The 22,398-nt window shown below is 44.2% G+C and overlaps 1 protein-coding gene across 1 annotated transcript; it reads left to right on the top strand.

Annotated features, from left to right (window-relative positions):
• Window positions 1–511: 511 nt before the first annotated feature.
• On the top strand, window positions 512–22,289 carry col28a2a (collagen, type XXVIII, alpha 2a). Its single transcript, XM_023828030.2, has 36 exons — window positions 512–692; window positions 962–1,117; window positions 1,607–2,181; window positions 3,351–3,371; window positions 3,517–3,576; window positions 4,974–5,027; window positions 5,343–5,387; window positions 5,537–5,563; window positions 5,668–5,712; window positions 6,122–6,166; window positions 6,564–6,617; window positions 8,271–8,339; window positions 8,430–8,498; window positions 8,981–9,049; window positions 12,345–12,413; window positions 13,354–13,422; window positions 13,556–13,624; window positions 14,008–14,076; window positions 14,272–14,343; window positions 14,510–14,578; window positions 14,655–14,726; window positions 15,315–15,383; window positions 15,459–15,527; window positions 15,617–15,685; window positions 16,700–16,768; window positions 17,207–17,275; window positions 17,684–17,752; window positions 17,849–17,917; window positions 18,035–18,115; window positions 18,787–18,822; window positions 18,905–18,941; window positions 19,067–19,624; window positions 19,785–20,086; window positions 20,247–20,478; window positions 20,885–21,076; window positions 21,173–22,289. Exons 2-36 carry the CDS (start codon window positions 973–975, stop codon window positions 21,178–21,180), a joined length of 3,696 nt encoding a protein of 1,231 aa, XP_023683798.1. The 5' UTR covers window positions 512–692; window positions 962–972; the 3' UTR covers window positions 21,181–22,289.
• Window positions 22,290–22,398: the final 109 nt, after the last annotated feature.

Here is a 22,398-nt window from a genome sequence, read left to right as displayed (position 1 = left end):
TAAGAATATATCACATTAATTATATATATATTTTTACTTTGTATATTAATTGTTTAGGCAGGCATTGCAGTATCGCAGTACATGTTATGTTTGCATCAGTAAGGTTTGTTGTCCCAAAAGTGAAGCCCTGTCTTCACATCACTCCTGCAATAACATCGCAGACCAACATTTCTTTGGAATGAAGCAGTGCTGTAGAAGCCAGCTCACGACACTAAGGGCAGAGACTGAGCAGAAAGCCCTCCTGCTTCATTAAATCTGTACCACGGTGTAGCTTTTATGGTTCTGTTTTTGTTTGGTGCTGACGAGGAATAAACTTCCTCAGAAATTCACAAACTGTCCAAAGACGACTTTGCAGTTTTCAGACAAAATCTCACAACAGAGTCACAATCACAGCCACCTTCCACCCCTCTCTCCCCGCTGATCACAGATCTAACATATATTTTTTTTTGAGTGTGGGCAAGTCCGAGATGTCGGGGGTGGGGGGTTTGGTGGTCCCACCTCTCTTTAAAAGGGGGGCGGTCGAGCGGCTGGGCTGCACAGAGAGCCGCAGTGCCTGGGGATGGCCGGCACGCACGCGGGGAGGTAGCTACAGCACATCACATCCTTGCTCTCACGTTACCTGCCACGCACCCTTCTCTTCGCGCTCGCCCTGAGGAGATCCATACCTGGCAGAATCCAGAGGGCTACCTGAGGTGAGTCCTTCACATCTGATCCAAAGTGAAGCATCCTGGGGCTGATTTGGCGAATAAGATTTATCAACAGCTGCTGGTATACGAATGTGCACATAAACGTACTGTATTATTACGTGTGTTATTTTTTTTTTTATATACGGGGCATGATGAAACACTACCCACATGGTGACTGAATCCTTATCCATTCTTCCTAAGACAATTCAGGCATTTCTGCATAGATTGAGGGGTGGGATTAGAAGCCTTGAGACCTTATCTCATTGTCTCTGTAGGAAGAGCAGCGATGGGCTCCTCTTTGGTCTGCCTTGTCTTGCTGACAGGACTTCAAAGCATTTGGGCTCAGGACTTCTATGAGGAGAAAGTAGCAGGAAGGAAGTTTAAGAGCAGGCCACTGACCAGCAATACCATACAAAAGCATGATGGACAAGGTAAGATGGTTTCAACTTGAGCTTCTTTCCCAAAGCAACATCAAAGCTGTCGCCAATAATCATAAATTTTGAAGTCGATGCTATAAAAGTAAAACATGGTAACTATTAAGATACAAGCAATCCGGTTAAAGTGAATAAACGTGTCTCAGTCCATCAGTCTTTCATGTTATCTGTTTTCCAGATGTCCGTGGACACCTAAGCACTTTCTTATGGTGTTTATCTCTCATGCTTGGCTTAGTGATTTGTTGACTGATGGGTGTTATACATGAGGGTAGGGAACAGCTAAGGTGATTATGAGACTTAAGAACTTAGAGGTGATTTAATAATGTATTATTTTTACCCATCTTTAGATAAGTTTTAAGAATGAATTTTGGTGATTGAGAAGTCTTACGGTATTTGAAAAGATTGGCTTCTGTTGCCTGTGTTTGCTGAATTTCTGTGTATCTGACCTGCTCCTCTCTTGCACATGACCCACCCCAATCCTTTCAGCCATTTTAGATGAAGACTGCAGCCTGGAGCTGACTTTCCTGCTGGACAGTTCCGAGAACGCCAAGGGTTACCATGAGCAGGAGAAGAGGTTCGCCATGGACGTGGTGGACCGCCTTCCGGGTGTCCGGCTCAGGACCGGGCGCAGCCTAAGCTGGAGGGTGTCCTTGCTACAGTACAGCAGTCATGTGATCATCGAACAGACCTTCAAGCAGTGGCGGGGCACAGAGAACTTCAAGGCCAACGTCATGCCCATCGCCTACATCGGCCATGGTACCTACACCACCTACGCCATCACCAACATGACCCAGATCTACCTGGAGGAGTCGGCCAATGGTGGAGTCAGGGTGGCTGTGCTGATGACGGACGGCGTGACCCATCCCAGGAACCCCGACATTTTCTCAGCCACCGCCAATGCCAAGAACCAGGGTATACGCCTATTCACCGTGGGCATCACGCCCACGGCCAACGAGCCCACTAACCTTGCCAAGCTGCGCCTGCTTGCCAGCTCCCCGGCAACCAGCTTCGTCCACAACCTGCAGGATGCTGGCATCGTGGAGAAGGTCATCAAGGAAATTGTGAGTCCTTCATACCTTTACATTTTTCACAAGTTTAAACAAGCATTTAGCTACAAGTCATCTTCAACTCCTTTTAAGGGAACCATCAGTGTACTGCCTGAAATCCAAGATGTGTTTGAACATTAATATTATCAATCGATTTGTTTAGATTTTGCTTGTTTACATTCTATTGATTCATAGATTGAACAAAGGAAGTTTAGGGGTAGAGCTCAGGAGCATAAATTCAGCTTTAAAACATAAACATGACCACAGCTCTTGCATATCCATTGTCATTCATCTAACATCTCTGGTCATACCTCAGCTTCCAGTGGCAGGGCAGATATTGAGCCAAGATGTGTTTATCAAATGCCATAATCGCTGATTTGCCTGAAAGAATAAATCTGGATAGACCCCCTGTGTACACATAGACCATTGTCTCACATCTCAGGTCATACTTCAGCTGCTACCAATGACAGGGTGCAGTTTGAGCCAAAAAGTATATATCATATGTCATAATCGCTGATTCTTAGAATAAAAACTGTTTAATCAGAACCTTGTAAAGATGTTATTTAAACAGACACTTATGGTTGCAAAGTTTGGAAGATGAGCCAGATGTTTTACTAGTTTAAGAATTAAGAAACTGTCTTAAATTTCATTTGCAAAAAATTAAATATTGAAATACCAAATGAAATGAGATTGTTATGATTTCAGCACTTTTCTCTTTGTGGTGTGACATTTAGTGTCTTTAATATTTATTTGTTACACAATAAATTCACGGGAACTCCGGCAATTTCTTACAGTTCTTCCCATTTGTCCTTCTTATTTTTTTTCTATTTGGAAATTTACAAATTTCCTGAACAGCCTGAGGCTGAAACTCCACATCAGGACTGTGCAGGATCCGTACGCGAAGCCGTCAGAGTTCAGCTAGCAGGATAGCCTGCTGGATTTATGTCTCAGGCTCACATGCCCAGGGCAGGAAATAAGGCCTGAGGGCTGCAAAGCTTTGATAGCTGATCTGCGCTTTCATCTCAATGCACTCATTGCTTCATATAATGGCTCTGCTCTGATTTCACTCCTTGACTCTTTATAGATATTACAACTCACTCAGTGGCTACTTTCAGCTGAAACAGTTTTACAGTTGTTCAATTTGCTTTAATAGTAAAATGTTTCCCCTGTTCTCCATTTTGCAGGCAGAGGTCGCTGATGAAGGGGTAAGCCCTACTTTCATTTAATCGTCCTCCATTCAGTATTGCCTACAATGGAGATCAGCCTAATACTGTAGCACCACCTGCATAACCTCATATGACATTGAGTCTTTGGACGTCAATGGTAGACATTCTGTTTCTGTGCTTTAAGTGTCCTCTGGCCCAGAGATGTACCTGTGAAAAGGGAGAAAGGGGACCAAGCGGCCCAGCCGTAAGTATCAACACACAAGCAATTGTGGAATTGTCAATTGACTCCCTCCAGCGAAGTCAACACATCCTATGCAGACTGACCTGTCCCCGCAAAGCCTGCAAACCTGCAGATGACCTGTAGGGGCAGAAGTGGCTCATTGTTTGGTGTAAGGCAGGATAGTGGTGTGGTTTTCTGGAGACTCTCTGATCCCCCTCCCCCGCCCCCGCCCCAACCCCCCGCTGCCCCCGGCACAGGTTATAAGATGCGCTACATTCCAGCAGTGATTTGCTATTGGCAAGCTAAAACAGATACGAGCACTTCACATTTTTCGTTTAAGGGGTACCGGGTTCTAGCTGCCGCTGCCACGGTAACCGTCTGCGTGAGAGGGTGCACTTTTACTCGCTCTTTTTTGGAAATCCCCCCTGGAAACAGCAGTGGGGTGTTCCCTCTCCAGCCAGCTCACCGGCACTCAATAAATCAGGGCTTTGTTCCCACTATAAATTACAGCTACACGGGTAGCCTTGGGGCTGGGGGATCATGGGGCGGTCTGAGCCATTACAGTCAGCCCCAGCGCTGCTGGCACTCCGCGCTTCAGCGTTAGCATGTCATATGCTAACAATGGCTGAGCATCACGCCCCCCAAGAAAGAGGTTAGCATTCGAAGCGTCTGACGCAGGCGATTCTCTGCAAACTGTGCCACATGGCAGAAATGCGTTTAACGGCCCGGCATCTGCCCGTGCTTCTGCGTCTCGCTAACAGGGTGTCCTGTTAAGGGACGGCCTCATTACTGCCGTCTTCATTTCCAGCTGCCAGGTCTGTTCTGACAGACACCTGCTTAACCGCAATCCAGGTGTCCCTTCTCGGCGGTGGGATTCCTGGCATTCCCAGGCCCGGCATTTAGGGGCCGGTATAATTGCTCTCATTAGTTTAATGGATGCAGAGTGGGGATTATCTGTTCAGGGAGCGTTGCTGCGTGCTGCCCAGGTGTTGCTCGGCATGTTCTGCCCTTTCACTGCGCCGTCAGGCTGCAGCTTGCCCTCGAAGGCCCTGACCTCTGCTGACCACCCCCATAACTCCCCACCCCATAACCACCCGACACCTTTCGTACCTCCCTCCTGACCTCTGGCCCCCTTCTGGCCTATAGGGTAGAGTCATTACGTGACACACTGAGAAGGGGCACTGTTGGTTCTCCTTCGCCTGGTCTTGTGATTGACCAGCTCCATTGGCATGTTAGATTAGGGGGACAGGTCTCTTCATGCATGATGTTCATGGATACTTACCTCCCTCTGCCCTCCTCATAGTGGAACATCCTAATCGCGTTCAAACTCCAAACATGGCAGATTAGACGCAAATGACTGAAAGGTATTTGACTGCCATAATGTCCGTTGTCTGACTCTAACTCTCCTCTCATTCCCATAGGGAAAGAAGGGTCGCCCCGGTGATGACGGGACTCTGGGTCCGAAAGGACAGAAGGTCTCCGCTCTCTGCGCTCTTTTGTCCTTCCCTTTGTAACGTTTTGCTATGCTTCTTTTGTGTGTGAATTTATGATAGTGTGTGTGCTCAGTTCATGCCCTGGCGGAATATATGGGTAGTCTGGCATGCCTGTGTTGTCGCGCTAATCGCTAAATAGCTGATATCTCTACATTCCTCAGGGTTTCATACGGCCAAATCATCAACACACAGAACACGTCATGAAATTTATGTTGAATGATTATTAAAGATTCGGAATGTAAGACACTGCAGGTGGAAGAAAACAGAAAGGAATGTTTGATATTTTTTTCTTGACAGGGAGAAAATGGATTGAGCGGACTTCCGGGCCGAGAAGGGTCATCAGTAAGTACGGCATAGGGCAAAGGTCACTGGCGAGACACCGACAGCTTCATAACTATAGTCAGCTGCTGCCATTCAAATCTATATTTGTGGATTTGTTGGAAGTACTGCGTATTTCACAGTCAGCAACTTTGTTCATTTTTCGTTTTCAGGGTATTCCTGGCTACAAAGGAGACAAGGTAGAAGATCCTGGGCTCGGTGCCCTTGTTGCTTGGCTGTGGTGTGACATGCGGACGTGTTTTAATGACATGATACTGAGCCTGTCTCTCTGCTTCCCCTGAAGGGTGAGAGAGGAGAGTGTGGGATTCCAGGAATTAAGGGAGACAGGGTACGTTCACGTTCTCAAAAGTTTGATTTCATTTTTTTATTTAATATATTATATACAGCCACCTTCATATTGGTTAACCTTTAAGGTATGATGTCTGATACAATTTTCTCTCATAGAAATGTCTGGAAGGCACTTTGCAAACAATAAAATCACCAGCCACCTGAATGAATGTGGATGTAACATAAATAGTGAACTCCAAAATATATCTATGATATCCCTGCCTTGCTCATAGGCTTTGGGGTAGGCTCCGGACCCACCGCGACCCTGAATAGGACAAGCGGTTTCAGAAAATGGATGGATGGATGGATGGATGAAAACAAGAATTTGTTGAAGGGATGATTTAAAATTTGCTTGGTATCAAGTGTATAATATAATGCTTTAAAGAATATAAATTTATGTTTCTTTAAAGGGTCCGGAAGGTCCTGTTGGAATTAGAGGAGCCAGAGGATTACAGGTAAGGGCACAAAAAAGTGAAATTGCTAACTAGACATTTCCCTGTGGTACAATCCGAGATACTGAATGTGTCTAACTATATGTGCTCAGATACAGTAAGGACCACTGACAAGTTTGTGTGATTCCCCTGAAAAATGGTGTCGCCATGTGCAGCTCAGTGTTTATGATCTGTGTCTATGCCCTGAAGGTTGTGAGTTCATAGCCTGCGGTCTGTAACGTAATCATATCAGTGCTGAGCCCTTGTGCAAGGCCTTGAACCGCAGTCGCTCCAGGGATTCCAGCTGCCTCTGTTCTTCAGTCCTCACTTGTATTTCACTTCTGACATATACCTGCATAATAAGTACTTGTAGCAGAGGTCTGCATCCCTGTAAGTTTGTATTTCTGTTGATTTTCCACAGGGAGTCCAGGGGCCATCGGGTGACCTCGGACTGGAGGGCCCCCAGGGAATGAAAGTGAGTGTCTGCACATACTACACAACCCCAGAGACACATGAGAATCTCTCCTGTGGGAACACTGTCTGGGTGACTGACGCTGAGCTACTGTCAGCTGTTCTGGTGAACACCCCAAGTGGCCACTTAAGGAGCAGCTTGGCCTCTGTCTCCTTCCCTATTATGGTTTAACAGAGAATTTGAACCAGGGGCAAGTAAAGGGGCGAGGCCACTAGGACACTGAAAGCTGATTGGTCCTCGGAGTGCCCCCTCCCCTGTCACTCACTGATTCAAAACATATCATTGGCTAATAATAAGGTTAACCCCTCAGTATGAATTATGGCCCCTGTTATGACCCCCACCTCAAAAAATAAAAGAATTGTCCTTGATTTGTGATGCTCACATTGTACCAACCTCCTTTATAACAGACACAGACCCAGCTAACAAGCACCTGGTACAAATTACCTCTTGAAATATTTGTGTAAAAATTGTAATACTTTCCCTGAATATTTAACTTCTCCAGTAAAACATGAGCAAACATTTTTTTCTGAATAGGAAACTGAAAATTGACTCGGCTATTTTTAAGAATCATTGTACAATAACTCAAAATGAGACTTTTCCAGGTTTAGACGTAAGTGTTTCTGTGACAAATGGAGACCTGTTCTCACCACATACACACACACACGCACATACATGCACTTGCCACACACACACACGCACACAACACACACACACACACACATATATGCACATGCCACACACACACACATACACACATGCACACAACAAACACACACACATACATACACACACATACATGCACACACCACACACACACACACACTCGATGCAGTTGACTTGCACGGCTACTGCCAGGACCTCTTCTTGGGAATTTACATACAGGATCATTCACATGCTTAAACATTCAAGCATGGTTTGCACCAACAAGCATCATATTTAATGTTACATTAATCCTCCCAATACACCCTTATTCAAAAGCATCAGATTAACCAATGTATGCTTACTTATCCGCTTTGTTATATTTGTCTTATCAAAGGACAGGTCTAGGCAAGATTTTTCCCTTCCAGTGAAAAATGTATGAAAAGAAGAGCAAGTGTGTTTTAAATGCAATTATATTTAAAAAGAGTGTCAATGGTTTGTTTTCCTAGCCAAAAAAATATAAATGGCATTACATTTAGGGAGGGTCTAGATAAAAGAAAAAATTAAATACCTTTAAAACATATGTTGAGGTTGCCAAAAGCTGTGGGCATTTTCAAACATTACAGAATAATTACATGCCAGGATTTTATTAATTCTTAGGAGGGTTTTTGTGTATCTATATCACCAAGTAATTGATGTGGCCTTCATAGGCCCCAATATAGACAGTCTTCCCACAACAGAAATGTAGCCTCTTATCCATAATGATCTTTGAGGCCTTTACAGGGCTGAATGTCAGAGCTGCACTGCGGAGAAAGATCTTCAGTAGGGATTTTGATGGCCGCGGACGGGTTTACTGGTCCTCGGCCAGTATTCCATCACGCCACGGAGCACTGGGTGGACAAGTTTAATGACCTGTACCCCCCCATCCCCCTCCATCCAACTCCCCAAAAGGTTGGAAACCCCCCAGTCTAAGGAACATTAATGTCATGCTAGGTTGTTTGTCCTGTTCTTCTCTAGGGAGAACGTGGCCCTGTTGGCCTTCCTGGAATCCAAGGGGAGATGGGGATTGGTCTTGCCGGGCCAAAGGTAACCTGAATCTCTCATTATTTGGTGATATTGCAGTGGGCCACAGTGTCACCAGCTGTATCTCACTGCGTCTGTTTGTGTCACCTACAGGGCGATGTTGGACACCAGGGACGGTCTGGGCCTCCAGGTCTCCCAGGAGTGGGTGAACCCGGCCCCCCTGTAAGTTAACTGAACTCATACCTTGACGCTGCTGAATTCTCCAATATGATTGGTCAGAAGGGTGTTAATGAAATTTCTAGAACTGAACACGTAGTGCCAGCCAGGTGAATCAGAGTAACTTTAACGTTACTTAAAAGTCCAGACTGATAACACAGTTTCAAATTAGCAGAAGCAAAATGCTTAATCATTGGCGCATGAATGCACTTGTACTAATGAACATGTTTTTGGCTTGTAAAAAAATGAAAACGAGGTCTTTAGGTAGAAACACGTCAGTCAAATGTGTGATAGCTGAGACATAAGCGGCTTGATGCACTCGAGTGACTCTTCATCCCTGCAGCCGTTCGTATAATAACATATAATGCACGGCTTGTCGTGCACGAGCCCTTACTTACCTGTTACCTTGATGACCTGCGATAGGACAAACGTTGATGCTGGTGCCTACAGCCGGGGGTATTTAACAAGATTCAAATGACTTTCTTCAGGGGCCTCAAGGGCCACAGGGCGTTCAAGGGGAAAAGGGGCCGCCAGGGGAGGGGCACCCCGGAGCAAAGGTAAGGTACTGACACGAGTAACACGACAGGCCTTATCATACATTTGATGAAATAATCTATTGTTCTGTGATTCTCTCATTGTTACTTTGTTCAAGCCAAGTCATCTCATTCAAGTTATTGTCATCTCAGCCATGTACAACATGCAGTGAAATAAAATAACGTTCCTCCTGTACAAACGGTGCAGCAGTCATGACTGGGAAGACATTACAGTGCTAGTGACAGAATTATGGAATCCTGTGCAATTTTTTAATAATTTAAGGGGGGAGGGACAGAAAGAAGACTACTACTTATCTACCTAACGTACTGTAATGTAACGTGACATGATGTGACGTAACATAGCATAATGATATGTTACATTGTGTTATGTTGGGTTACATTATGTTACATTATGTTATTTTAGCCAGATAGGTAATAGTCTTCCCTGCATCTCCCCTCCGATTTAATTACATAGTAACAAAACAAAATATGCATTTTATATTAGAGAAACTCTTCATTGCTTAGACTGCACAGATCAGTGGCTTACAGGCCAAACTGACCCTATGCATGGGTCTCACAGGAGGCATATACAGGCGGGAGTCCTCTTTGTCTTGTCGTCCTGCCTTGCCTCCCTTTTGGCCTGTTTCTCATACCAGCGTGTGCTGCATCTGCCTAGGATAGACTTCCAGTCTGTCCCAATATATCTCCATTTGCTCAAAGCTCTATTCCCACCTCACCGCTGCATGTCCGCCTTCTGAAACACGCGTTTCCAACGCATGCCGCGACTTGCCCTGCGGATTGTTCCGTCGTGGCTGTCTGCCTCGGATTCGAGGCCGCTGTCTAGTTCCTGCATTTGGCTGTCATGTCACGGAGTAGAGCTGAGCTCTGGCTTAAATCAGGTAAAGAATGAGGTTTATTCTTGGCCATATATGTTCACACTTGCAAGGAATTTGTCTTCGCATGGTTCTTGCTGTGGTATATAACAACAAAGTACAGTTACGTGAATGGTAATGCATGAGACATCTGACAGACAACAGCGAGGCTTGCAGTAACATTAAGTTACAATAAGTTAAAAATAAACGTGCAGTGCTGGATACTGGCAGTAGTAATTATGTGCATATATATATATATATATATTGGTGGGTTTGCACTGTCAATTGTTCAGGTGGGCCATAGCTCAGGGATATGAGATGTTTTTTGTGTCCTGAAGTCCTGGTGAGCCTCAATTGAGAAGGGAGGGAGTCTGGGAGACGCAGTGGGCAGGGTGAGAGGGGTCAGCAATGATCCTGTTCGCCCGTTTCTTGGCCCTGGAGTTGTAATCCACCTGGAGGGAGGGCGAATCACAGCCAGTGATCTTCTGAGCAGACTTGATGATGCACTGGAATCTGCTTTGCCCTGTGTTATGTCAGACCCAACCCAGACAGTCAATGATGGCGTGAGGATAGAGTCAGTGATCTTTGCCCTGTGTTATGGGCAACCCAACCCAGACAGTCAATGATGGCGTGAGGATAGAGTCAGTGATCTTTGCCACGTGTTATGGGCAACCCAACCCATACAGTCAATGATGGCGTGAGGATAGAGTCAGTGATCTTTGCCACGTGTTATGGGCAACCCAACCCAGACAGTCAATGATGGCGTGAGGATAGAGTCAGTGATCTTTGCCACGTGTTATGGGCAACCCAACCCAGACAGTCAATGATGGCGTGAGGATAGAGTCAGTGATCTTTGCCACGTGTTATGGGCAACCCAACCCAGACAGTCAATGATGGCGTGAGGATAGAGTCAGTGATCTTTGCCACGTGTTATGGGCAACCCAACCCAGACAGTCAATGATGGCGTGAGGATAGAGTCAGTGATCTTTGCCACGTGTTATGGGCAACCCAACCCAGACAGTCAATGATGGCGTGAGGATAGACTCAGTGATCTTTGCCACGTGTTATGGGCAACCCAACCCAGACAGTCAATGATGGCGTGAGGATAGACTCAGTGATCTTTGCCACGTGTTATGGGCAACCCAACCCAGAGAGTCAATGATGGCGTGAGGATAGACTCAGTGATAGGCCTGAACAGCCACGTCTTTCACTATGAAGAAGGTTGAACATCTTCAGCTGATTCTCTGTTATGCTTTCTTGATGATATGGTCAATGTATTTCCGGTCAATTCAGATCATTTATGATGGACCGATTTTGTCTACCTCCTCACAAGTTGAAAATACATTCTCCATAATGTATGGTAAAGTAGCAGTTAGGCTAATTTGAAATGTATGAGCAAGGAAGGAAATCATTACCATGTATATAAATTAGTGCTGTCAAACGATTTAAATTTTTAATCAGATTAATCACAGGGTTGCTGTGGATTCATTTTGATTAATCACGATTAAATATCTTTCATTTTTAATCTATATTAATTACATTTCATTTTGCATGAGCAAACAGACTCAAGAAAAAAGGGAATATATATGCACTTAACATGTTTATTGAACATCTTGAACACGAGTCGGATGCATTCCATCTGCCACAGAAGTGCAATACCATGGACCCATATCAAAAAGCAAGATTTTTTGCTTAGCCGGACAACTTGTTGGATTTAAGGTACCTCAGTTTAAATGGTCTTTATCTTCGTTCACTACCGTAAATCCGACCAAATAATCCGACTAATCATGAAATCCAATTCTAGCCGAGTTAATAGCCATTGTTAGCAATATCAGTTGATAACACATTACGCGTTGTGCTTTACGTATAAAACTCCGTAGCAACACGTCCATAGATAAGTTGGACGGTATAGTGTGTGCGACTGATTTAATGAGAATGAGCCACAAATGAGAAGTAGTGCTTAAACAGTATAAAACTACAACTTTCCCTTCTGTTGATAAAAGGCACAGCCATCTTGGATTCTGAACTCGGGATCCTCTGTGCTGCTCCGAGATATTTCTCAGATCTCCGAGAAACAGGAGCGCGCATGTCATCACTTCCGGCTTCAAAACTCAGAATCTGACTCGGAATACGAGTTCCCAGGGCAAATGGAATGCACCAAAACTGCCCAAAATGGGTTTACAGAGACATTTCAGGGATTTTGAGTCATTCTGCGCTACAGATGGGTTAATTGTGTTAAAAAAATTTAATCAGATTAATCATGATGATGGATTAATCCGTGTTAACCCGTTAATTTTGACAGTCCTAATATACATATATTTTGTATCAAGTTTATGCTATATTGTAAAAGCAAATTACACAGTGAGCTTTTCATCACAATTGCAGTCAGAGTTACTCCATAGCCCATTATCAAGCAGATTTATTGAAGGATGGCTCTTGTACCGCAGGGTGAGCGGGGAGTGGAGGGGCCGAAGGGGCCCAGAGGACAGTCCGGAATGGGAATCAAAGGAGAAAAGGTGGGTTGTAAATGCAGCAGCCGGCAAACGCACCACATGCGAACAAGCTGACCTCTGAGGCACAAAGAGGGAGAGGGTGAACTCTGAATGTCTTTGTTACAAGCGATTGTGTCCTCTGAGCAATAAACCGCCTGAATAGGCAGAAACGTTATTACATTGTGGGAACCCTGAAAGCTGGAGCAAGGCCTCTTCCTAAATGCTGACTCAGCAAATTATATATGCGGATGTAGCACAATCAATACTTTTTTCTCCAGTATAGGATCAACAGAATAAAATTTCATAACATCCACATTGAAGAGTGCCATGCATTAAACCTCAAAAATGTACTTTAATTGATCATTGCAACGTACAGTCATGCGTCATTTAATTATGGGGACACATTCTGAGAAATGTCATTAGGTTATTTTGCCATTGTACAAACATCATAGAGTGTACATACACAAGCATAGATGGCAGAGATAACTATACACCTATGTCCTAAATAACAATGAAAGTACAGTATAGTAAATGCATAAACCAGTAACAAAGTTGTTTATTATCATTATCAATTATTATATACTGTACATAGTCCAATGTGCTATACTTTTATATGCCTGGCAGTGCAGTAGGTTTGTTTACACCAGCATTACCACAAACACATGAGTATAATGTGTTTCGCTGATGGCTGCAATGTTGCTAGGCCATAGGAATTTCGCAGCTCCGTTACAGTATAATCTTATGGGGCAACCGGTTAATATGCGGTCTGCTGTTGACCAAAACGTCATACGGCGCATGACTGCGCATGTTTATCGAAATTCCATGCCTTGTCCACTAGGAGGCACTGTTTAAGAATGTTCTTCTCTGTCTTTTAAGACTTGGCCTGATTCTTACTCCTCCTCATTTTTTAACTAAAAAATGTTTTCTTACAGATCTAAATCTTCACTTTCTGTCTTTCCATTAGGGAGAATTTGGGCCACCAGGTTTTCCAGGGCAAACTGGTCTTCCTGGGTTGGGCATTCAGGGGGAGAAGGTAGGCTGACCACCTCCTCGTTTCAGTATTTCAGTGTTTATTCCAGCAAGAACCAGCCTTCCAGTTGGGGGTGGTGTTCAGTCACACTTTGATCAGGTTCTCATCATGAATACTTGGTGCCTCATTACTACAGGGTGTTGAAGGTCCCCGCGGGCCACCAGGGGGCAGAGGGCCACCAGGAGAGGGCTTCCCAGGAGCCAAGGTATGGATTTTCTACATAAACCATTCTGCCCACTTTAAAGACATTACATTGTGTGCAGGTGGGACTGTCTCACACCTCTGTGTGTATCTGTGAGTGTGTATGTCTGTGAGTATGTATGTCTGTGAGTGTGTCTGTGTGTGTGTCTGTGAGTGTGTCTGTGTGTGTGTGTGTGTGTGTGTGTGTGTGTCAGTGTGTGTGAATGGTTGTGAGTGTGTGTGTGTGTGTGAGTGTGTGTGTGTGTGTCTGTGTGTGTGTGTATGTCTGTGAGTGTGTGTGTGTGTGTGTGTGAGTGTGGAGTTTGCATGTTCATTATCATACTATCCTCCAACTGTCCTCCAGTTCTCCACTCTTATAGCATTTTCTGGTAATGCTTCCTTCTGTAGGGAGATCAGGGTTTACCAGGAGAAACTGGTTCTCCAGGAGAAAGAGGAACCGGAGAACCTGGACCAAAGGTAACACTCCTGCAGAAACATCTCATGATGCAACTTAGACTTAATATGACTGTACTGTTGTGTCTTCAAGAATTCATTCATGGTAAGTGGCCATTTTGTTTGTGAATTGAAAGTGATAAATTGAAATGCCATGTTAATCCCGAAATGACCTGAGAGTTTCAGGATCAGATAAAAGGAAAATTATTACGCTTGCAGGGAGAGCCAGGATCAACAGGTCTGGCTGGCGTTCCGGGTATTCCAGGAGAAGACGGTGCCCCTGGACAAAAGGTAGGTGTGTCATAGGATTATAAAGTAATTGGTTCTATTTCTAAAATCATTAGACTTTGGTTATGTGGTTTAGTTTTCCTGTATTGAATTTCCTGGGCCTGCAACACTGTATGGTGTATGTATACATCTAAGTGTGTGTTTAACTGTCTTTCCTGCTCTTATGCAGGGAGAGCCGGGTGTACTTGGGCTGCGGGGACCTGAGGGGGGCCCTGGGATTGGCATCCAGGGTGAGAAGGTAAGGGGGTATCCGTTTTCTCTTCCGCCCTCAGGATTCATCCGTACCGATGACTTATGCTCTAAATCTCTCTCAGGGGGACCAAGGCCAAAGAGGAGTCCGTGGATTACCAGGACCTCCAGGGATCTCCGGGCATTCGGGAGCTAAGGTGAAGACTGTGATGTCACTGTGATGTCACTGTGATGTCACTGACTGGTGACACTTTAAGAAATTTCAGGACTGTACTGTTAGAAGCAGCATGGAAAATGACAAAATCTGTATGTGTGTGACATTTTTCTTGGGAATCAAAGGACAGAGCTGCTCTGTTTTTTCATTTAGTGAAGGCTGTCAGCGGAGAATCATGATATTAAATCTGGCTTCAGTTTTTCCACCAGGAATTTAATTAAATTAACTAATTTTTTAACTACATTGTCTTTTATTTTCTTTCTGGCCGAATATGGGACCAGATTTCTCCATAGTATGATAAAAAAAAAAAAAACGTTTTACCTCGTGTGTTCATTTTATTTTATACAAATCTGTGAATGCAACCAAAAAACTAAAATAGCCAAAAGTTTTGTATTTTGTTTGGTTTCTTATGCTTAAGGTTAAGCCTGGGTAGGGGTTAGGGTTGTTTTTGTTGTCGGGATTAGGGTTTTTTCCATATAAATGAATGGAGAGGCCCCGATAAAGATGTGTATACTTGAAGTGTGCGCTTGGTTGAATGTCTGCAGGTGATTACATCACTTCTCTTTTTTAGGGGGAGCCCGGAGTTCCGGGCAGACTGGGTTTGCCGGGGCATCCAGGACGTGCCATTTCAGGACCGAAGGTGAGCCCTGCCTGTAATCTCTCACTACAGCCCTTCCCCACAGCACTACCATGCTGACATCTGTGTCTCTCCAAGGGTGACGCTGGTCCACCTGGCCCGACTGGGCCGGTAGGAGAGACAGGCTACGGACTCCCTGGTCCTAAGGTAACAGGCACCAGAGAGTCAAAGTGCGACAAAAGTGATTTTGAATTATGAGGTATCATTACTTAATAGCGGCTTGTGTGTGTTTCCAGGGTGACCGTGGGGGTTCTGGTCCACCTGGCCCATACGGGTCCAAAGGCGAAGGATATCCAGGTCCTATAGTGAGTACACTACTGGCGTGACTCCATAGGTTCTTACATATGTTTCATGGTTAGAGTTTTCCCATATTCACCAGTGACACCTACCATATCATGATAGCATGCTAGGAAGCCTAAAGCAGCAGATCACAGTGGACCAGAATTGGACCAGCTGACCACCAACCACTTACCTGCTGATATTAGGAGCTAACCCTCTGATTGACCTTGTATGGTTGGCATGAGCAAGAGGACTGGGCAGCCAGTTGACCTTTGACCCCCCCATACATTTCCCCCCAAAACTAGTCCAGCCAATGGGATATCTGATTCACTCTGGCACAGTGTACTGTAAGTGTTTATATACATACAGGTATCTGTCAATTTGCGCTTCCGTTTGGGACAAGGATCACCAGGTGCAAGTCAATTTGGGCGTATCTTGATATTTACAAGGGAGAGGCAAGACATTTAGTACAGTACTGTAAAATGCACACAGTACTCTACAGCAAATAATAATGTAAATATTAAATCACAGCACAGTGTGTGGCTTAGCGAGCTAAATCTATATGCTTATGATCAGAAGATCGCTGGTTCAAGCGGGCAGAACAGTCACATGTCCGTGGGCCGCTGAGCGAGGCCCTTGACCCCCAGTTCCAGGGGCGCCGCATGTTAGCTGACCCTGTGCTGTGACCCCCAAGCCATGGAGAGCAAGGAGGGGTCGGCAAAGAAAAACATTTGCAAATGGCAAATAATGCATGTTTGTTAACGAGATTGCATTTAATTTCCTGGGAAAAATAAAGGGCAAATTGCCCCATGAAATTAAAAAATGTGTGGCAGCAAACAGTAGGAGCTGAGAGGGAGTAAAATCAGTGACTGTCTGGGGTCCCTGAGGACCAGGTTTGGAAATACTGCCCTAAGTAGATGGATAACTGTATGCGTGCAGTGCTCTGGGACAGCTGTGTCAGTTTGGGCACTTTAAAAATAAATTGTACTGAATATGTGACACACATCGCGGGGTCTGTCACAAAGACTGTCCTTTTTTAGGGTCCACCAGGTGTTCCAGGTCTTCCAGGAGAGCAAGGACCAGAAGGAGTAGGACTTCCAGGTCCGAAGGTAGGAAGCTATACAGAACATTCAAAAACTGCTCTTTAAGATCTTTGGTTACACCTGCTCAGTTCTTTAAAGTATTCTATTATAATATTCTAAATCTGTAATTTTCATCATCTGGTATGTATGTGTGGGTGTTGTGGTTCAGGGGGTAGCCTGTCACCTCACACCTCCAGGGTTAAGTGCTGCTCTGTGTTTGCGCAGTTTGCATGTCCTTGCTGTGCTGTGTCACTTTCCTCATGCAGCTAATCAGCATCCCTAAATTGCCTCTGTGTGTGTCTGTGCCCTGGGACGGCCTGGCATCCCATCTTTCTTGGGATAGTCTCCATGTCTCCCCTTGAATCAGCATAAACAGTTATAAGACGGATGGAATGAATCATTGCATTTATTTCAGAGGGCATCTGGTCATTACATGTGCTTATCTGTGTCTTTTCTCCTGCGCAGGGGGACATTGGCTTCCGGGGCCCTTCTGGGCCACCCGGTCCTCCAGGAGAAGGGCTACCAGGACCGGCGGTAGGCTGGCACCCGCATGCGGCAGCCTGTTAGCTTCAAAGCCGTCCTTCGGCTCCATCATGAAAGCCGCTAGCATTCTGTGTTCCACACTGAGCAGTTAAACCATCCAGTGATGCCAGGAATGTGCCAGAATAAGCCTTTCATTCTATAGGACATCTATTATGGATTTCAGCTTTCACTGGCAGAACCTGGCAGGTCTAAATACAAATATTTATATTAATAAAGACAAGCTCCTTCTCCTATGGTATCCAGACTATAGTATGTTGTAAATACCTTCTAAGTATCTGGCATGAAGGTAACTTTCTACACCAAACCAGGTCCACTGGCAGAATAAGGAACTACATAATTCTAGCTTGTAAACACAATGTAACTGATCTCCCTGTTAAAAATGCTGCTTTTCCACTCCAGGGTATTATGGGAAGACAAGGATCTCCCGGACCATTGGGACCACCAGGGGAGGGTCTGCAGGGACCCAAGGTAGGTTAGGCTTGTCCTACACGCAGACGTCATCTTCAGATGTGGTGTCGTTGGGTAACCGATGCACTCAGTCTCTTATCTTCCTGAAAATTTCAGGGAGAACAGGGGTCGCAAGGTATGACAGGACCCAGGGGACCTTCAGGAGAAGGACTTCCAGGGGTCAAGGTCAGACAGTGTCCACAAATCAGAGCCGCCTCCATGCCCTTTTCGCCTCATTTTGGCTCAGAGAACAGGGACACAGTGACCTGGAACGTCACACCGGCCTATGCCTGATCTCCACAGGGTGACCGTGGCTTGCAGGGAGAGAGAGGACTAAAGGGCGTAAAAGGTGATATTGGAGACCCTGGAGTATCTGGTGCACCAGTAAGCTTCTTTTCCATTTATACTGTGCTCAAAATCACATGGTGTACAATGGTAACCCATTTTATTTATTCTGATAGAGTAAAAATGGATGGGGATTATGAATAAATCTCCCTTTTTTATTTAGGTTTGTAACAACACATTGTGTAACATCACCGCATTATGTAATAACTCGACAAAATGTATCAAATTTATTGCCTACATTGTAATTGTATATTGCAACATTAACCTATTATTATTGTTACTATTATCGTCATCATCAGCATCATTGTGATTAGTATCATAACATTATTGTTACATTTCCAAAAAAAAAATCATGTGATTCTGTGTCTCTGTGACAGAATAGCAGGCAAAAGTTCAAGTAAAGAATCCCAGAAAATAACAAGTGGATCAGATCACTCGTAAATTTATGAATGAGGTTACAAACTACTTCAGCTGCAAAGGGTTTTGAGAAACACTCATTAATCAACAACTGATCTTAAGCATGAGATAAGTTACTTAGCATCACAAAGCCTTCGGGAAATGCACACCTGAAAATGTATCTACACTTTTCTAATGAAAATGTTTTAGTTTGTTGTTATTGTTGAGTTAATACATAATGTGGAGCTGACATATTCTATTCCTTCTGTATTACTTGTAAAAGACAAAATAATAACTACAGTTTTTCATTTCAGGGAAACCCTGGAGTGAAAGGAGAGACTGGGCTCACAGTAAGTTCAGACATAGTCAGCATTTACTTTATGAAGCAGCACACCAGTATCCTGTCTAACTTGTTGGCAAATTTATTGACAGAGAGAAGACATCATTAAGATGATAAAAGAGATCTGCGGTGAGTTTTTTCTTTCTTGATATTTATGATGGAAAAAATATTCACAGTATTTGCAGTATTTGCAGTGAACTGAGTGTAGATGTCGTAAAACGGAACTGAATTCATGGTTTTCTTAATGTGTCCAGGTTGTGGCATTAGATGCAAAGAGAGGCCAATGGAGCTGGTGTTCGTCATCGACAGCTCAGAGAGCGTGGGACCAGAAAACTTCGAGATCATCAAAGACTTCGTCACAGCCCTGGTGGACCGCGTCACTGTGGGTCGCAACGCCACCAGGATCGGACTGGTGCTGTACAGCCTGGAGATTCACCTGGAGTTCAACTTGGCTCGCTACATGACCAAGCAGGATGTTAAACAAGCCATCAGGAAGATGCCTTACATGGGTGAGGGCACGTACACGGGCACCGCCATCCGCAGGGCCACGCAGGAAGCCTTCTACAGCGCCCGAACCGGTGTCAGGAAGGTGGCCATCGTCATCACAGACGGACAGACGGACAAGCGGGAGCCAGTCAAGCTGGACATCGCTGTGAGGGAAGCGCACGCTGCCAACATTGAGATGTACGCGCTGGGCATCGTCAACAGCACCGACCCCACGCAGGCGGAGTTTTTACGAGAACTCAACCTGATCGCCTCCGACCCCGACAGCGAGCACATGTACCTTATCGATGACTTCAACACCCTGCCAGGTGATATTCAAGCTCACCAATATTGTATTACTTGTTTTGCAGGTTTTGCTTTATCTCAATAACTAGGCAAAGCTAAGATGTATGAATACATAGCAGGTTTAGGCTTTTGCTTGACTATCACTAAAAATAACAAATCGTTCTTGTGAATCCTTTGTCTCAGCTCTGGAGTCAAAGCTTGTCAGCCAGTTCTGTGAGGATGAAAATGGTGCTCTGGTCTATAACCGTGTCATGAACGGCTATGGAAACGGTATCTATGGCAACAATGGCTATGGCAACAATGGCTATGGTAACAATGGCTATGGCAACAATGGCTATGGCATCCACCACCATGGGAGCAATATAAATGTGAACAACGGGCATACGAATCCCTTCAAGAGTCAAGTCCAAGGAGGGGGACAGACCCAGAACCCAGAGAGGGGAGACAATCCATCGTCCATCAAACCCAACCTATCCAGTGTACAGGTCTGCCCATAATATAAATGCTGCTCAAAGATGAAATCATGTCTAATTACAAGGACCCATATTGTCTTGAAATAAGATGATAAGCAAGTAAAGTCAAGTCAAGTCAAATGGGGCCTTATTGTCACACCAAGCATCTGACTGAGTAAATGTTCTTATACAGGTTGAAGAGAGAAAAGTAACAGCTATAGACACGTCAGCAAGGGGAGCCGGCAGTGTGACTGTGTTGGATACGGCAGTAGAACGTCCTTCACCTGCCATTCCCATCAAGAAAACCTCAGTGGCCAGCGGCGAAGGTTCATCATCAGCGTCATCATCGACATCATCATCGACATCATCTTCATCCTCTACCTCAATCCAGTTCAGACCTGCACCACCACCAGCCCGTCCTCAAGGTAAACACTGTTTACAGCCAAACTCTTTAAGGATGTCAGTAGCTCAGCATGACTTTTGTTACTAGGTTTCCTCCTGCAATCCGTACACATCTTGTTTGGTGAAATGGTATCTCTAACATGCCACATTATGTGTGTGACCAGGGGAACCGCTAGATATTTTAGGCCTCATGGAAGCACATCATGTTAGGCCCTCAGACCAATTCAATTATAGGGCCCCTGTCACTTAGGGGCCCTTGGAATGGTCCTAACTACTGATTACTACCAAGAGGCTACATATGCAGTATTGCATTATGACATATTTTAATGCAATTGGCAATAATTATAATGAATGATTGATGTGTAGCATTACTGCTTACTGGTCAGTGTTGGTAAATGCGTCAGATTCACATTCTATTTTCCCCATCAGAACCAGTCCCTCTAGATCCCCGCTGCAGCCTGACATTAGACCAGGGCGCCTGCCGCGAATATGTCATCAGCTGGTACTACGACAAGCAGGCTAACGCCTGCGCGCAGTTCTGGTACGGAGGCTGCGGCGGGAACGGTAATCGCTTTGACACCGAGACCGAGTGCAAGAGCACGTGTGTGCAGTTCAGAACAGGTGAGACCCGGAGAGATGCTGGCAAACGATGCAAATTTTCCTGACAAGGCTTAATGCCTTTTTTCCGCTTTCAACTTTGTGTTGTTGTTTCAACAGGAAGTTAAAATAGTGTTGAGGAAGAAGCGTTCTTCGCATCCCTGGATCTGAAGCAATTAATAAAGAACACGTGACACATCATTGTTTTATGTATTATTTAGCGTGTTACTGGAAGAGATGTACAAGAAAAAAAGACGCTTCATAGAACATTCGTGCCATGTTAAAGTGTTCTTTAATTTGTACATGTGTATGACAAACAAATTGCTAGATTGATTTAGTTGCCTTCAAGAAAATAGGCAAATCTCAGGGTATATTTTCATGGAAGAAATGTTTCATATGTTAAGCATACTTTTGATAAGGCTTAAATTGAGGGTCCACACACCTCAGGTGTGTCACATTTTAATTATACAGTAACGTTCATTACACTAATTACCGTTATATCTGACAGTAGGAAGATCAGTTCAGAAGAATGCAGTTTATTGCAATTTACTCTAAAATTATATTTCTGTTATAGCACAACAGATAATTCAGTTGAATGCGGAATTAACGTATAAACTTAACACTACTATATGGACACATGTTTAAGGTTGTGTAAGCATAAAATATGCTCAATTAAACATTTTTTTCTTTGTACCTTTAAACAAGAGCCAGGCAGAGACGTACCGTCTCCTGAATCAGATTTGGTTGATGTAATAGATCTTACATGCTGAATATTTATGTGCTTAACACAAGATTATTTTTGTTGTTTTCCAATGAGAATTGCATTTCCTTTCTAGTTTTCCGTTCAGTTTTGATTATATGAGATATAACAGTGTGACCGTGTTGTATCCAAGACTCCACAGTTAAGATAACGTGCAGTTATTTATATTCAATACTCTTTGTTTCCTGACAAGGGTAATATTGTATAGCAAATTGTGCTTTGAATCGAATGTAACTTTTTTAAAATGTGTCTGAAAAGCACATTTTTAATATGCCAAAGTAGTGAATAAAAATTGGTGTAGATATTGCCTTTCACATGTTCGTCATTTGGTACCAGGTTAACCACTAAATTTGATGTCTTCATTTTGTATCTATTTTTTAATGAACGCAGTATGCTAAAACAACTGTTCATTTTGTATTTGTAAACGTGATAATGTTTATAGTTTGATTGTTTTTTAATAAATAAGAATACTGACAACCTTTTTGTTATGTGTCGTTAATTGATTACTTAAACCCACTATAGTGGTCTGGTGCTTTAGCGCCCCCTATTGGCCAGCAACCACTGCCAGTGCCAAACCCAAACCTCG

Source organism: Paramormyrops kingsleyae, chromosome 16, assembly GCF_048594095.1.
Source record: "Paramormyrops kingsleyae isolate MSU_618 chromosome 16, PKINGS_0.4, whole genome shotgun sequence".
Lineage (NCBI taxonomy): Eukaryota > Metazoa > Chordata > Actinopteri > Osteoglossiformes > Mormyridae > Paramormyrops > Paramormyrops kingsleyae.
This window is presented reverse-complemented; position numbering and strand designations above follow the sequence as displayed.

What these genes read in the sequence shown, in the direction of transcription:
- col28a2a (XM_023828030.2), top strand. Translation starts at nt 973, where the DNA reads ATGGGCTCCTCTTTGGTCTGCCTTGTCTTGCTGACAGGACTTCAAAGC. An exon ending in ACAAAAGCATGATGGACAAG is followed by an intron (nt 1,118 to 1,606) that starts GTAAGATGGTTT and finishes CAATCCTTTCAG; the next exon opens with CCATTTTAGATGAAGACTGC. An exon ending in GAGGAGCCAGAGGATTACAG is followed by an intron (nt 6,167 to 6,563) that starts GTAAGGGCACAA and finishes GATTTTCCACAG; the next exon opens with GGAGTCCAGGGGCCATCGGG.